The sequence below is a fragment of the Lolium perenne genome, chromosome 2, assembly GCF_019359855.2.
Source record: "Lolium perenne isolate Kyuss_39 chromosome 2, Kyuss_2.0, whole genome shotgun sequence".
NCBI classification, from domain to species: domain Eukaryota; kingdom Viridiplantae; phylum Streptophyta; class Magnoliopsida; order Poales; family Poaceae; genus Lolium; species Lolium perenne.
The window spans coordinates 25,485,231-25,502,188 of NC_067245.2; the positions used below are offsets into that span (position 1 = coordinate 25,485,231).

Here is a 16,958-nt window from a genome sequence, read left to right on the forward strand (position 1 = left end):
AGGCGCCTGATCTAGGCGGCCAGGGGGAGCACAATCCGCCCCCTTCACCAGAGCAGCAGGAGGAGGAGGAGCCGGCGACGTCCGCCACGGGGCCAATCCCCGCCGTGCCCCTTCGCACGAGGCCACCCAGCACCACGGCGACTTCGGCGCCCAAGGGCACAAAGCGAGCCGGCTCCACCGCCGCCTGGGAGGCGAAGGCGAAGAAGCAGCGCCGGCTGCAGCCGAAGAAGGTTCCGGAGCAGGCCGGGTGACTTCTCCTTCTTTTTCTTGTTTGATTCCTTTTCTTTCCTTACTTTTATGCTTATCTTTTCTCTGTTTATCCGGCTAGGGCCCCTATCAAGTTTGCCCAGGGCGGCGGCTCCCGGCAAGCTCCACGCGTTGTGTCGCCGCTTCCGCGCCAGAGGAGGGAGCAGACGCCGCAGCCTTCCTCGCGCGCACCTACGCCGCCGCCGCCTGCGGGTACTCCGCCTCCCGCAGGGGCACCTTCCTTTGCCGTGCCGCTGGCCTCAGCGCCTGATCGCGGCACGCGGGCCGACCCGCCGCGGCAGCCGACGCTGGACGATATGTTCCCGCGCCGGACACGTCTTCTGGACCCAGCCGCTGGGGCCGGGCGGGGCATGCCGCCTTCAACCGGAGCCGGAGCCCGTGGGGCTGCTCCTGGAACCGGAGCTGGCAGGGCTGCGCCGCTGCGGCCGGAGCCGGCACCCGGCCCAGCGTGGTGGAGCTGGATGAGAGCCGGAGGGCGCCCCGTGCGCCGGAGATGGCTGCGCCGGGCTGGGCCATCCGCTGCGCCGGAGCGACGCCACCGCCGCAGCCGACGACAGAGGAGCCGGCCAGCAGAATCGGGCGAGGGACGAGCCGGCGCGCATGGAGGGCGCCGACTCGCGTGCGCTGGTGAGGACGGAGACCCCATCGGCGTCGCCGCAGGGCCTGCATGTGGCCAAGGGCGCACTTCTTCTTCAGGTGCCGTCCGCCTCCGACTCCAGCCTCGGCTCGGCTGCCACCATGGAGCAGGCGTGGCTCCGCGCCGACTCCTACGAGGTGACCAGCCGGGAGGGGAACCCCGGCCAGGCGTCGGTGGAGATGTTCTTCTCCAGCCTGCAGGCCAACCTCAAGGCCAGGGCAGCCGAGGCCGCGGCTAATGTTGCCAAGGTGGAGGAAGCCGGCAAGGTAAGCTTCGTCCGTTTTTTATCTGATTATTATCCTGGTAGCCCTCCGAGGCATGGGCCGGCTGCTTGAAGCCGGCACGGGTTTCGCCTGTGCGACTGACTTTCTCTTTTCCTTAGGCTGTGATGGACCGGCGCACCACTCTGTATAATCGCGCCGTCACCCATTACCACAAGGCCAAGCTGGACCGGGCCGACTTGGCCCGCGAGCTGGAAGCCGCCAAGGGTAAGCTCTTGCTTCTTTCGACTCGATGTCTTATTTTCTTTTTAGTTTTGGTTGGCTGACATTTCTTTCTGGCCGCCTCGCAGTTGAAGCCGCCAAGGTCCCGCAGCTGGAGTCGGATCTCCGAGCCACTCGCGCCCAGTGCGCCGAGAGCGAGGAGGCGGGCCGATCCGCCGCCGGCAAGCTCAAGCTGGCTGAGCAGGAGTTGACGCGGCTGCGCCTGCTGGAGCAGAACCATCTCGCCGAGCTCAACTCCCTCAGGACGGCGGAGAAGGAGAAGGTGGATGATCTGAGCCGGCGGCTGACGGAGGTGGAGAAGCAGCATCTTGTGCTGCAGGAGGAGGTCACCGCTAAGTCCACGGAACTGACGCTACCGCCAAGCGCTGGACCGACGAGTTTAGTGCGCTTGATCGCGGCTTGGCGGGTGAGTGCATCCCTATGTTCCTTTCCCCTTTGCCGGCTTTCGGCTGTCGGCTGCCGGCTTTCGTTGGCAGTCGGCAGCAGAAACTTCTTTCTTCGCTATCGCCATCTTCGGGCTGGTGGCAGTCGGTTCTTGCCGGCTGCCGCCAGGCTTTTTCCTTTTGGCTTAGGACTTCGAAAAATTGCATTTTTCAGCTTATTTCGGCTTTGATGGTTTCTGACTTGCTCCTTCTTGCAGCGGCCTTCCCGGAGACGCAGGACGCGGCCTTAGCAGCCGTTGGCGTCGCGCGCGACTCCAGGAGGCGGGAGACTGGCGAGGGCAGCTCAGAGTACTTCTCCATGGAGGACCACATGGCGTCCATGGCTGCCCGCATCGAGCCCATCACCAAACTCGGCTGGGAGCTTCGGAAGGCGGCTGAAGAGCTGGTGCCGATGCTGTGGCCTGAAGAGGCGGTGCCGCAAGATATCTCCGGCCTCATCTCCTCGATGGAGCGGGCGCCGGACCGCTTCCTCGACTGGAAGGAGTCGGCCACGCGCGCTGGTGCCGACATGGCGCTGTCCTTCGTCCTCTCCTGGTACAACGAGGTGGACCTGGGGCAGCTCCAGTTCCGGCGAGCCGGCGTGGAGGACAAGCTCCCAGCCGATCTCAAGGCCGCCCGTCTTGCCCGAGCCAGCGCCATCGCCGACTTCGTCGACAAGGGCGCCTTTGTCGCGGACCCGAATCCTCCTCCATCCGATGAAGATTACATGGAAGATGAGGAGGCGGAAGACGCGCCCGAGGACGACCCGGCAGCCGGCTCCGCTGATGCCCCTCCGGCTTAGATTACCTGCTTTTCAGTTGTTCTTTTGCCAAGACAATTTATTAAATCCCCGGGATGCCGGGTGCAGATGTATGAATATTATCGCCCTTTAATTATGTCACACTTTAATGTGTTGGTTATTCATTTGTGTGCCGAGTTGCTTTCTTTCGGCTCGTTCGCTTTTTCCCATCTGCCCCACTCTTTGGCTGTGCTCTTGCCGGTCATACGTCCGACTTGCGATCCGTCGCCGGATCAAGAGCGGGCCGCTGGGTGAGGCCGACAGTATTTCGGTCGAACGAGCTGAATTCGGCAATCCGGCACTTATATGAAAAGTTGCAAGTCAACTCGCTCTTACTCTTTCCCTTAGTCGTTTTTCGCGTGCCGGCTCCCTAGGCCTTACTCCCGCCAGCCGGACAGCCGGGTTGCGGTCTGTAGCTGGATCGGAAGCCGGCTGTCGGAAACCGGATCACGTTACTGAGCCGACCGCGTGAGAGGGTTCAAGCCAATTGGCGAAACAAGGTAAAGTGTGCGAAAAACTTGTCGGAAACGGCGCTCTTGGCGCATGCTTTTTCATAGCTTACACAAGGGATACAAGGGATACATACATTCCTGCTCTCATGTGTAAAATGGGCGGAGTAACCTGACATTCCAGGGACGTTTAGTCTCCTCGTCAGCCTTGTCCGGCTTGTTTTCTCTAGCCTCTTGGGCATCTATGAGATAGTAGGAATCATTGCCTACTGCCTTGCTCACGATGAAGGGACCCTCCCATGGGGATGACAGCTTATGCTGTCCGGCTGTCCGCTGGATCAGCCGGAGCACTAGGTCTCCTTCTCGGAATGCTAAGGGCTGGACCTTCCGGCTGTGATAGCGTCGGAGGCTTTGCTGGTAGATAGTAGATCTAGAAGTAGCCAGCAGCCGGGCCTCTTCGACCAGGTCAACTCCATCTTCGCGAGCTTCTTTGGCTTCGGCTTCTGTGTAGAGCTTGATCCTTGGCGCGTCGTGCTCGATATCAGTCGGCAGGACGGCTTCGGCCCCGTATACGAGGAAGAATGGTGTGAAGCCGACTGAGCGGTTTGTCGTTGTGCGCAGGCTCCACAAAGACATTGGGCAACTCTTCAATCCAGCAGCCGGCTGTTCGCTCGAGCGGCTCCACCAGCCGGGGCCGGATGCCGGCTAGGACTAAGCCGTTAGCCTTTTCCACTTGTCCGTTGGACTCTGGGTGCGCCACAGAAGATAGGGCCATCCGGATCCCCATTTCCCCGCAATAGCGAGAGAAGATGCCTTGGGAGAAGTTGCTGCCATTGTCAGTGATGATGGTGTGGGGGTAGCCGAATCTTACAATGATTTCCTTGAGGAATGTGACGGCTGTGGACCCGTCCAGTTTCTTGATTGGCTTGGCTTCGATCCACTTGGTGAATTTGTCAATCATCACCAAGAGATGTGTCATGCCGCCTCGCGCCGTTCTGAATGGGCCTACCATATCCAAGCCCCATACGGCAAATGGCCATGTGATGGGGATGGTTTTCAAGGCGGAAGCCGGCTGGTGCCTCTGCTTTGCGAAGCGCTGACAGCCGTTGCACTTCTTCACCAACTCTTCTGCGTCTCTGAGCGCAGTCGGCCAGTAAAAACCGTGCGGAAGGCTTTGGCCACTATGGCTCTGGATGAGGCGTGATGTCCGCACTCTCCTTGATGGATTTCCCGTAGGAGTTCAATCCCTTCAGCCGGCTCGACGCACCGCTGGAACACCCCACTTACGCTGCGTTTGTACAGCTGGTGGTTGATGATGGTATAGGCCTTGGCCCTTCTCTCAATCTGCCTGGCCTGGACTCTATCATCAGGCAGCACACCGTCGGTGAGGTAGGAGAGGAATTCTTGTGCCCATGAAGGTACGCATCTTATCTCGAATACGCTGACCAACAGGGCCTCCTGCGTGGGAGCTTCCGGATTCAACTGTATGGTCGCCGAGCTCGGCTTGCTAGCCGGCGGGTTCGGCTTGCTAGCCCCCGAGTTTGGCGATGAAGCCCCCGGGTTGGACTGAGAAGTCCCCGGGTTCGGCGTGGTAGCCGGCGGGTTCGGCTTGTTAGCCCCCGACTTGGGCGATGAAGCCCCCGGGTTCGGCTGAGCAGCCCCCGGGTCAGCCGGCACGAATATTGAATCCGAGTCCGGTGACGGTATAATGGACGGCTTCTTGAGGACCGCCAAGGCGACACCCGGCGGAATGGCTTGCCGGGTTGAGCCAATCTTGGACAAGGCGTCAGCCGCCTCGTTGTTTGCCCGTGGCACGTGGTGGAATTCGCAGCCGTCGAAGAAGCCGGATAACTGCTGGACATGGAAGCGGTATGAGGCCATGTTGGCGTCCTTCGCGTCCCTGTCGCCAGATGCTTGCTGTATGACCAAGTCGGAGTCGCCGAAGCAAAGTATGCGACGCACGCCAATCTCCTTGGCCAGCTTCAGCCCATGAATGAGCGCTTCATACTCCGCCACATTGTTGGATGCGGCGAAGTGGATCTGCAGGACGTAGTCCAGCCGGTCTCCCTTGGGAGAGGTGATGACGATGCCGGCTCCCACGCCGTTGCGCATCTTCGAGCCGTCGAAGTGCATCTTCCAGTGTGTGGAATCCGGCACAGGCGGCAGGTACTGCATCTCAGCCCAGTCGACGAAGAAGTCCGCGAGGATCTGCGACTTGATGGCTGTGCGTGGCTCGTAGAGGATGGTGTGGGCGGCTAGCTCCAGGGCACACTTGGCAACCCGGCCGTTGGCATCCTTGCTGCCTATGATTTCCGCCAAGGGCGCTGTGGCAACCACCTTGATGGGGTGCTCTTGGAAGTAATGTTTGAGCTTCTTGGCCGCCATGTACACGCCGTAGGTGACCTTCTGGTAGTGGGGGTAGTTTTGCTTCGACTGGGAGAGCACTTCGCTAAGGTAGTAGACTGGGCGTTGGACCAGCTGCTCCCTGCCGGCTTCTTTGCGCTCCACCACCAGGACAACGCTAACCACTCGGTTGGTGGCTGCGATGTACAACAGCATCGGCTCCATTGAAGCTGGCGTTGCAAGGATTGGTGCGGTTGAGAGCACGCGCTTCAAGTCACGGAAGGCCTCGTCCGCCTGCGGTGACCAGACGAATTTGTCCGCCTTCTTCATTAGTTGATACAGGGGCAGTGCCTTCTCCCCCAGCCGGCTGACGAAGCGGCTCAAGGAAGCCAGGCAGCCCGCAAACTTCTGGACGTCCTTGAGGCACTGCGGCAGTTCCATCTTCTCGAGGGCACTGATCTTGTCCGGGTTGGCTTCGATCCCTCGCTGAGAGACGAGGTAGCCAAGGAGCTGGCCAGACGGCACGCCGAATGTGCACTTGGCCGGGTTGAGCTTCATCCGGAATCTTCTCAGATTGGTGAAGGTTTCTCTCAGGTCATCAAGGAGGGTAGTCGTCTCCTTGGTCTTTACAACGACATCATCCACATATGCGTGAACGTTTCTGCCGATTTGATCCTGCAAGCATTTTTGCATGCACCTTTGGTAGGTGGCGCCTGCATTTTTCAAGCCGAACGGCATAGTCGTGTAGCAGTAAGCCCCATACGGGGTAATAAACGAAGTCTTTATTTGATCATCCGGATTCAAAGGAATCTGGTGGTAGCCTGAATAGGCATCTAGGAAAGACAACAGTTCACAGCCGGCAGTCGAGTCTATAACTTGATCTATGCGCGGCAGGGGGAAAGGGTCCTTCGGGCACGCCTTGTTCAGGCTGGTGTAGTCGATACACATGCGCCAGGAGCCGTTCTTCTTCAAGACCAGGACCGGGTTCGCCAACCAGTCCGGGTGCAGCACTTCCATGATGAAGCCGGCAGCTAGGAGCCGGGCGATTTCTTCACCGATGGCCTTCCTTCGTTCTTCGGCGAAGCGCCTGAGAGGCTGCTTCACCGGCTTGGCTTCAGGCCGGACGTGGAGGTGGTGCTCAGCCAACTCCCTCGGCACACCCGGCATGTCTCTTGGAGTCCATGCGAAGATGTCCCGATTCTCACGGAGGAAGCTGGTGAGCTCGCTTTCCTATTTCTTGCTCAAGCCGGCACCGATGGTGACGAACTTGTCCGGCTGCACCGGGTCCAGCAGGATCTTCTTGGTGTTGTCGGCCGGCTGGAAGTGAGTCGTCCCAGCCGGGTTGCCCGCAGCCGGCATGTCTGTCTGCGCGGCTTTGGCGAGGGCGACGGCGTCGTGGATGAGCTGCTTCTCAGTGGCGATGACCAGCGTCCGGGCCATCTTGGAGCTCTGGGTGGCGCAGTCCATGGAGCGGCGATAGTCGCCGGCTACGGTGATGACCCCTTGGGGCCAGGCAGCTTCATCTTCAGGTACCCATAGTGGGGCACCGCCATGAACTTGGTCGGGCCGGCCTGCCCAGGAGCGCGTGGTAGGGACTCACGAGGTCCACCACCTCGAACTCGATTCTCTCTCGTGCGGAAGTGGTCCGGCTTCCCGAACATCACCTCGGCGTGATCCGGCCGATCGGCTGGCAGCAATGGCCCGGCACGATGCCATGGAAAACGGTGGGGGTGGGCGCAACTCTGCCTCCCGGATGCCCAGCTTGCGGGCGGTGTCGCGGTAGAGGATGTTGATGCTGCCGCCGTCGATGAGGACGCGCGAAAACGCACGCTGCGCCGGGTTGTGCCGATGGTGGGGTCGAGGACCATGGCGTAGCTGCCCGGCTTCGGCAGACAGCCGGTGTATCGCGGCGATCAAAGGTGATGGCCTGCTCGACCGGTTTAGGTATTGGGGGACCGGCGGTATGACCGCGTTGACCTCAAGGGAACGGCGCTCTTGGCTCGTCTGTCCTCGGGCTCGGAGGTGAAGATGATGTAGGTGGCGTCTTCGGCCAGATATCGGCCGCCATGGTGCACTTGGTTAGCCTCGTGGTGCTCGAGGTTGGCGTTCTCTGCGCCGGCTTGGCCACCCGGCCCGCCACCGGTGGTGGGGGCGGGGGGAGGCGGGAGGGGTTCACCGCTTGTCGCCCGCTTCATGAAGTGGCGATCGCGGGTGGTGTGGTTGGAAGGGTTCTTGCCGCTGTGGTACTTGCACGGCGAGTCGAGTATCTGCTCAAAGGTGTACTTCGGCTTCCACTGCCGGTCTTGCTGGCGGCGGCTGCCGCCGCCGCGTTGTCCGCCACGGCGGCTACGTGGGCGGAGCCGCACCGGCGGTCCGGCTGGTCGCTGTGACGCTTGCCGCGGTAGTTATCCCGCCGGCTGCCATGAGAGGCGCCGTCTGCCGGCTTGTGCTCAGCCGACTTGTGATGGTCCCGCTTGGAGGGAGCCGGTCTGGGTCAGCCGGCGCCTTGCCGGCTTCTTCAGCCAGCGCGTATATGTCCGCGATGGCCATCAAGGCGGCCATCGACTTGGGGTCACTGCGGCGCAGCTTGTGCCATAGCATGGTGTTTGGCCGGCAGCCTCCCATGAAGAAGCTGATGGCCTGGATCTCGTGCACGCCCTCGCAGGAGTTGCGCATCTCGCACCAGCGCGTCGGTACGCGCGATCCGTCTCGTCCGGGCCTCGCTTACACATCTCCAGCTGCTGAGGCGACCCGGCCGGCGGTAGGTGCCGGTGAAGTTGCCGACGAAGGCCTCTTCGAAATCCAGCCAGCCGTTAATGCTGCCGGCCGGCAGGTTGTTGAGCTGTGTGCGGGCGGAGCCGACTAGCATCGTGGGGAGTAGCGTACCGCCCACCGCTTGTTGCCCCGCGAGATGCCGACTGCGGTGGAGTAGTCCAGCAGCCAGTCCTCCGGCTTGGCGGTGCCGTCGTACTTGGGCGTGTCGCGGGGGAGCTGGAAGCCGTCGAGCACGGGCTCGTTGGCGATGCGGGGCCCGAAGCACTTGGGGCAAGCCGGCGCCTCCTCTTCCGCGATGCGGGATTCGACCAGCCGGTCGAGGCGGTCTCTGGCGTCGGTGGGCTCGATGCGGGGGCCCGGCCGGAACGTGCCGGCTGGCGTGTGCCGGCTGCTTACGGAGCCGGCCGGTGCCGGCGGCGGGGCTCGGAGTCTTGCTCCTGGTATCGGCTTGGTGGAGGCCGGCTGCGGCCGCCGCCGGCTGGTGGCTCGACCGGCCCGAACTTGCATGCGTGGCCCGGGAATCATGGCGCCGGCTTGGTGCCGGGGAGGCGGACTCGGCCGTGTCCCCGGCGCCTTCCTGTCGTTACTGCGGCGCCACGAGCGTGAGAAGCTGCGGGGGCATTGACATACCCGGGGTCGGCGATCTGCTGTTGGCTGCGTTGAGCAGCTCACCACCCGCTTGGTCTGGCGGCGTAACTCTTCGCCTTCAAGGCGGTTCAGCTCTTCTGCGGCGGCTTCTGCCGCGCGCATGTTCTTGTCGGGGGTGTTGTAGACGGGCAGCTCTGCGGATGGAGCCGGCGAAGGAGCGCCGTCGCGGGCGATCTCGGCGCCAAGGTCGCGGCCCTGCGGCGGACGTGACCGGCTCGGCTTGGCTCGTCGCCGCCCGGGAGTGAGGCCGTGGGCGCGGTTGTACTCGCGCCGGGTGATCTCCATCCGGCGCTTAGCGCAGCGGCTTCTTCGGTTTGCTTGAGGAGGAGCTGGCGGTGCGCCTCCAAATCCGCCTCGATAGTGGTGGGGTCTCCGCCAGGCGTGAGCGGCGTGCTCAGCTTTGCCCGGACTTCGTCCAGCCGGGACGGTGGCGGTGGCGGCCTGGCGCCTGAGCCGGAGGCGTTGGGGTCGATGTTGCGCTCCAGGCCGGGGCCACGGGTGTGCGGGTTCTTGACGGGGGGCTCCTCGCCAGCCATCATGACTTGCACGACGGCGGGGCTGGCGGGAGCGCTGCTGCCGGCTCGCGGAGGAGGGCTAGCGCAGCGCAGCACCTGCCGCGGGTAGCGCGGCGGCGCGACGGTGACGACGTAGACGTCGTGGCCGCCGAAGGAGATGACGCTGCCGCCGGCTGGGAAGGGCCGGTCAGCGAAGCAGCCAGCGTTGTCGCTGACGCAGTCGAGGGAGCCGAATCTCCAGATCAAGCCTGAAACGACTCGCTCGCCGGTGGTGATGGTGAGGCCCGTCCGGATGAAGACACCGGCCGAGGATGCTGAAGGCCCCACGGTGGGCGCCAAATGTCGTGGTATCGTCACGGCATATGCCATAGGGTGGCTAATCGAAGTGGTTCCTGAGGGATCTCACGGCGGTATCCGGATGCGGGTATGGGCACGAGCGACACGGCGACGTACCCAGGTTCGAGGCCCTCCGATGGAGGTAAAACCTCTACTCCTGCTATGAGTGTATATGATGATCACACAATACAACGGTGCTCCTAGAGCTGTGTCCGGCTGCTCCTGAGAGGCTAAGGGAGACGATGGTCTCTCTCACAGGGCAGCTCTGTAGGTGGGAGGAAGCAATAAATGATCGATCCCCTGCACGAGAGGGGGTAGTGCGGCTTATATAGGCGCCGGCACTTTGCATATAAGACCCTATAGTTTACTGGCCGGCTTGGCCGGCTCCGGCTTCCGCTCCTTCCCGAGGCGGTGACGTCAGGAGCCGTTGAGGCATCGTGGCCTGTCCCATCCGGTCGCATGCGGTCAGCGGTATGGAGAGGAGGTGTCCCTGTCGCCGTCAGCTACTGTAGCCAGTACGGGTTGTCGTAAGCTCTGACGGCCTGTCCGGCGTGTGGCACTATTGCTCCACAGTGCCCCGCGCTTTACGGAAGATGGAGTCAGCGTGGACTTTTAGGAACCCGGACCACCAACCCGGTTCCTTCCAGTGCAAGACTCGCCAGCCTCGAGTCGGTCTGAGGTACGAACCCCAGTCGGATATGGCTTGTAGAAGCCGGCCCAGCTACAGCATTGGTGGCCGTAGCCAGACCGACTAGGACCTAGAGCCAGCCGGCTTCCGGACCAGCCGGCCACGGCGCCAGCCGGCTGCTCCTCAGCCGGCCTTTGCCGCGAGCCGGCCAGCGGCCAGCCGGCTGCTCCGCGTCCATTGCCCTATCCGGGGTCTTCCCCCCGACACTTTGGTGGGATCAAAGGTTGCCTCACGTTGTCACACGGTCCGGTCACTCGTCTTGCTTGTGTGTTATCAAAGATCAACAGAATGACTATATCATCCTAGTACTCAACCCAATGCATCGAGGAACAACAACACTTGTATACTGTTCCCAGCGGTGGAGCTACTTGAAGCTACCAGGGTGCACATGCACCCGGGTAGAAAAAAATTTAAGCCTGCAATTAATCTAAAAATTAGTGCGTGCACCCCTCTCCATACTCACATGTGCACCCATGTGTCTTAAATTTGCTATAATTTTAGGTTAGCCAAAAGTTGTGCACCCTGATTAGTTTTGCTCTGGCTCCGCCACTGACTATTCCTAAAGATGTTGCCATTGTAGAACCACTTTTGTAATCGGAGAGTTGTCATGGTGGTGGATGTTTAGTACTGCTACGGGTTACCAATCTCATTGGCGGGCTTTTTTGTTTTCCTTTCCTTTTAGTTGTGTGCACACATGATGCCTCAGCCAGCTAATACCTTGATATTATTTTATCTTCTTGATATTAATATTTCCGTTATCAAAAAATACACCGCCACTAGAAAACCGAACAAACAATGCAAATACATCCATTTTGACTTCAGTGAGATAATGAAAGAAAGCAACGTGGCATCACTTTTTTTCAGAGAAAATCTGCAAGGATTTGATCATCTGCAGCCGTCCACGAATATTCAATCTCGTTTTGACCGCTTCGCAGTCATTTTGCATTTCAGTCGTCTTCGGTAAGATAAATCGTTGGCAAGACAAAGCGACGTTGACAGTTTCTTTAACTTTTTAGCGTTTTCTTTAAAACTGTGTACGGTGACAACTTTGGTTTCACTTGCTAGTGCAAGCCGATCCACTGTCCGAATGGCCGCATGGGACATGAGATGACGGCCCTTTGGGCTGATATGTGAGCTGACCTGAAGACTATTTTTGATCCGTCGTACAAAAAATCTAATTCCACTTACTTGGCGCCCCCTCAAAGGAAAAAAAAAAGAACTTGGTCGTGCCCGTTAAAAATTCTATCAGCCTCTGCATCGAAAAGCTGCATACAACCTAAAACACTGAGATATGCAAATGTAAAGTTATATACATATTCATACATATTGATAGTTTCATCAGCATTTATAATGTTATTTTATGTCTCAGCTTATTTTACAGGAACTACGTACTCAATTTTTGATAAAATCAGACCACTCGCAAAAGTAAAATTTGGGACAAAATTTCCCTGTTAAGTTGCAAAAACAAAAACAGGTTTGTACATGTTCATGTCTATTTCCATCAGCACATGAAAATTTATCGAAGCAAACTCTAAAAGCAGATGTATTTTTTTTTCTTTAGAACACCACTATTAGGAAAAGGCACATAGCCGCAAACATTATTGCCGGCGCACCAAAAACTGTGCATGCCGGTGCTAAATAGTACTAGCGCACCATATTTCCGCCGCGCTGGTGATGACCCAATACCGCCGGCGCAGAAAAAATTTAATGCGACGGGGATAAGTGTCAACCAGGTCCGGGCAAAGCTGAAAATAGGAGCCCCCTTACCACTGGCACACCACCATGTCGGTGCGTCGGTGGTATTTGCTGTGACTTTTCCTCCCCACACCCCCCTCCCGTGGACTGCTTTTTCAGTTTTTGAAAAAATGAAAGAAAATGATAGAAAATTCAAAAAATAAATTCTTTGAAATTCCCATGTATTATGTCATCTAGTTTTAGTGAAAATTCAAAAACATGAATTTTGATATATCATGGAGAACGGCATCATCTTTCGGAAAAATGGGATTTCTGGTTGCATATGACTGAAAAACTTTTTTTTATATCAAAATGTATCTACGCGAAATTTTCTATCCGAATTCAACGAACACAAAAGTTGGATTCGGCAAATTCAAAACAGAAACATGACTTTTTCAGGTTTTAGATTTGGATAAAAAAAGAAAAAATTTATTGTTGGCGCACCACCATATTTGGTGCGTCGGCGGTAACCTATGCTATATATACTCCAAACCAGCCCGTGGTCCTCACTTTCCTCTTTTCCTCCTCATCCTCCTCCTCCTCCTCCTCTTCTACACCCACAACCTTCTCCGGCTGCTGCGGCGAGCTACTCCCGCGACAAACTCATCTGCATGGCCTCCTCCTGCACCGATGGCCATGACGTCTTCCGGCCTCCTCCACCATCTCCGGCCTCCTCGACGTCCTTCGGCCTCCTCCACCACCTCTGGCCTCCTCCACCACCTCCGGGCTCCTCCACCACCTCCGGCTAATCCTCCTACACCGGCGTGGCAACCTCGGGATCTTTCGGCATCCTCCTGCACCTCCTACACCGGCGCAGAGAAGACAACCACAGTTGATGAGCTAGATCTAGATATAGGATTTTTTTTGTTTTCTTGTATAACTTACCGCCGCCGCACTAGACAGGTGCGTCGGGGATAACGCGAGTTACCGCCGGCGCACCTACTGGTTCGCCGGCAATAAGCAATTACCACCGGCATGTTCCCACCGGCGGGCTCTAGTGCGCCGGCAATTGCCTTTTTTGGTGCGCCAACAATAAGCCTTTTCCTAGTAGTACATAGTACAACACAAACACTTACAAACACGCATGTACACTCACCCCTATGAGCACCTTCGAGGGACTGAGCCGTCAGATTTTGAGGTTAACGAAGTCACCATTGGTGTCTCGCTGTTGACGGGTACGTCACCTACCACTGAAAGCATAACGACAATCAAATCATAGAATAAATCCAGGTAAATGCAAATACCCATGCCAAGTCTAGGACTTGAATCTGAATGGTTCCACCACAAGAAACCTGACCACTAGAGCCAAGCCCAGTTTACTAAAAGCACATGTATCCGTTGTCCCATGTTATAATAAAACAATGTGTTGGCCTCTAATTTCTTGTCCAGCGGCTTTTGAACTCCCTGCTACGAGGAGGAACAGGGGGTTCATACTTCAGATCTACTTCTAGATTTAATATTTTGTGTGGCACACGAGTTGATGGAGTGTAGATTTCTGTTATTAGTTCCATCCGGGCTGATGATGGGACCTGCGTCTAATTGTCAACGCGCGAAACTATACATGTCATGTTGAGTTGAGTTATGGATCATTTCGATGTAGAGGCTAGAGGTTTCGACCTCGTTTTCGAAAGAAAAAAAAAACTCTGCTTCAAGATAAGATGTGCCAACGTTTAGTAGAACAATAATGGTAGTTGTAGTTGTACATATTAAAGTAGTATAATTCTTTATGCCTTTGCATGAGAGAATTCGATAGTTACATGTGTAGAGGTGCATGCATAATTTTGAGCTGCACCACGTATATATATACACGGTTCTAGCTAGTGCTGAACTGCTAATAGTAGAGTGGAATTGGCCGTCGGTTTTGTGGCCTTATTCATTCACGTGACGTATAATCCTCGTACGCTGATCACGAGTTCACCTTGGAGCAGCTGAGCCTGATCTGGCCCTGCGTCCCTGTGAGCGGCGAGATGTTGCCCATCTTGACCATGGCCGTGGCGAAGGCGCTGCTGAAGGCCGCCCCGCTGGACGCGAAGTTCCTGACGGTGTTGTCGGTGGTGGCGTTGTTGAAGAGCACCTGGTCGGAGTGGAGGAGCCCCTTCTGGGAGAGCAGGTTGGTGTAGTAGGCGTTGTCGAAGGCGTTGGCGGTGGTGGCGTCGAGCGCCGCCAGGTTGCCGTTGCCGCCGGACTGCGGGCAGTTGGCCTTGAGCGAGGTGGCGAAGGCGGCGTTGATGTTGGTGTCGCCGCCGTAGATCCGCGAGCGGAAGTTCTGGCACTGCGCCCGGCCGATGGTGTGCGCGCCGGAGAGCGCCACCATGTCCACGGTGTTGAGGTTCTTCTTGGCGAACGCGGCCTGGAGCTGTGCGAGGCTGGAGCCAGGGCCCGGGAGGTCCCCGGTATTCCCGGTTGCGCTCGTCGAGTCCCGTCTGCCGAGAGGAACGTACTGTCCATGACAGTCAACAAAGCAGTGGTGGAAGTGCAGCCGGCAGTCACGCCGCGTCTTGCTTGCAAGTGGTAGAGTCCCTCCTCCCCGGAAGAACCGTTCCACGTACGCGTCCCAGGTACGTACGGTACGGTGTGGGCGACGCGCGCATGGATGAGAAGACGCGTCGCACCATACCTCTGCACGCACGGACGCACGCTCCCGGATATTTCGCGCGCCAGGCTGGCACCAGCCAATTTAATTAACGCTCCGGGAGTATGAAATCGATCGGAACGAATGAATAAATGGCTGCCTTTGATTTGCTCATTCAGATCGATTCTTCTCTCTCCACCATCGATCCTTTTATTTTCCCTCTTGCTAAGAATTTCATCGGTAAATTAAGTTGAGGATTTTTTTTTTCCCTGCATGCATGACTACTAGTAGTACTAGTAGTACGTACTTGAATTTGGCTCCTTCGCTGCTCATCAATGACTCAATATAACCGAAGCGACCCGACGGCTCCGCGCGCGCATTCCGATGGATGGATGGATGGATTAATTAGCTCCTTTCTTTGTTCCATCGCCTCCTTTTTTACTTTCTTTCTTTACCACACGCGCGATTTTTTTTAAGAAAACAAAATTTACACAGTCGGCTCGAAAAATAAATAAAAAACAAGCTAGCCGGACCTACTTGCTCCGGGTACGACCTCCACCGATGCGTAGGCGAAAGGTAATTTCAAGCAACAACAACAAAATAACAACTTCTCCTTTCGATGGGAAGAAAGTCAAATTGTTTCTACCGTGAGCTCGCCCCCACATGTCACGAGTAGTATGGCACAATTTCCTTCCTTAAACTAATATTACCTCTGTCTACAAAACGACATCCCAAACTTTGTTTAAATTTAGATGCATCTTCAAATTATCATATAGATACACATCCGAATTTAGGTAACCCCGACATATATCCTTTTATGAAGCGGATGGAGCACTTCTTGTATTTGATGATCGATCATGCAAATATTGGAAAGAAGAGGTAACATGAGTCGGACGATCAACCCAACTTTTGACGAAACACAAAGCCCCTCTCGCTATCCGCGTCGCCTCCCCCCGCAAGAAACTTGGCGTGCGTCGCCGGCTCCTCGACTTTCCACTCTCGGAGGAGCTCCTGCAAGGTGGTGCTCCCAAGCACCGATGGGGTTTCTCGGTGCTTGCTAGGGAAGAATTAAGGCGACGACGGTGCCCGCTTGTTCCAGATCTAGGCTGGGCCGGTGGCTCTCCTACCGTCGACATAATGCTGCCCTAGAGGTGGAGGTGGAGCAGCCACATTCACTAGGACGGCGGCGCTAACAGTTAGCTTGCTATAGTGGGGCGACGGGGGCTTTGTGGACCTAATCTAGGCTCGGCCTGGCCCATCGGGGCCTAATGTGCCCATACTGCCGCGTCCGGTTGGCTACCGCGACGGCGGTGGAGGCAGTTCCCTCCCGTGCGACTGCATCGTTGCCGTCTCCAACTACTGTTGTGCTCTCCTATTCCGCCTTCTAGGCCTCGTGACCACAGGGAGACCATCAAAGGTGGCGGCAAGATCGTGGTGGCGCATGATGGTGGGTGGCAAGTTGGATGCACCGCTTCGGAGCGGCCGTGGTAGTGGTTTCTTGGGGGTCGGGAGAAATCCCCGTCGGCTCGATAGATGCGGGTGCTGCCGGTCTTTCCAGAAGGGCTTTGGGTGTACGGTGTACCCCTTCTTCACTCCCCATCGAGTACCGGGGGAAACCCTAAGACCAGTCTGGGCAAAAACGATGTCGTCATCGCATTCTTTCTTGAAACTGTTGCTTAGTACGTGACGGTTCAAAAGCATTAGACCGTGGTGGGACAAATACGGAGGATGCAACCGTTACGGTTTGTTTTCGCCTCATTAGTCTACCGTTGTTGGCTTTTTCCTTTTCTCTTTAAAAAAATGTATTTTAGCATGGACTATACTTCTGCCCATCGATTATATCATGTGAATGCTATATATATTTACATATGATGAGGATGAAAAGGAGGAATTATTCGTCTTGGGCGCCGCGAATAGTTAACTCGGAACGGGGCACTCTCTTTTTCATTGAAAGGGAGTAATCACGGCGGCAGAAGTCCAAGTGATTTTTACATTTCCAATGAAATTTTGGTGCTGCGTTAATTGTGAGTGAGAGAGACGCACAGTTTAGTACTAGTAGTGCGTTAATTGTGAGTGAGTTCTACCACACTGACACTGTTGGGTTGCTTCCCCTCGCATCGCATGCATCCCTGTCTTCCCCGGCGCCGGCGCCGCCGCCGGCGCACCTCGCCAAAGATGCATCCACGCGCCTCCCCTGCAAATGATTTATCGATGCGCCGCCGCTAACCCTATCTGTGCCGGCGATGCACCAGCCGTGGGGTCCCTCCAAC

The 16,958-nt window shown here is 57.1% G+C and overlaps 2 protein-coding genes across 2 annotated transcripts; one reads left to right on the forward strand and one right to left on the reverse strand.

Moving 5' to 3' along the window:
- The first annotated feature begins 860 nt into the window (after positions 1–860).
- Positions 861–11,516, forward strand: LOC127329809 (uncharacterized). Its single transcript, XM_071825276.1, has 4 exons — positions 861–1,170; positions 1,287–1,392; positions 1,476–1,582; positions 11,448–11,516. The coding sequence occupies exons 1-4, from the start codon at positions 868–870 to the stop codon at positions 11,514–11,516; spliced, it is 585 nt and encodes a 194-aa protein (XP_071681377.1). The 5' UTR covers positions 861–867.
- Positions 11,517–13,807: 2,291 nt separating this feature from the next.
- LOC127328293 (peroxidase-like) lies at positions 13,808–16,288 on the reverse strand. The gene is made up of 2 exons (XM_051354903.1): positions 16,271–16,288; positions 13,808–14,778 (listed from the first exon to the last, which is right to left on the reverse strand). Exons 1-2 carry the CDS (start codon positions 16,286–16,288, stop codon positions 14,023–14,025), a joined length of 774 nt encoding a protein of 257 aa, XP_051210863.1. The 3' UTR covers positions 13,808–14,022.
- Positions 16,289–16,958: the final 670 nt, after the last annotated feature.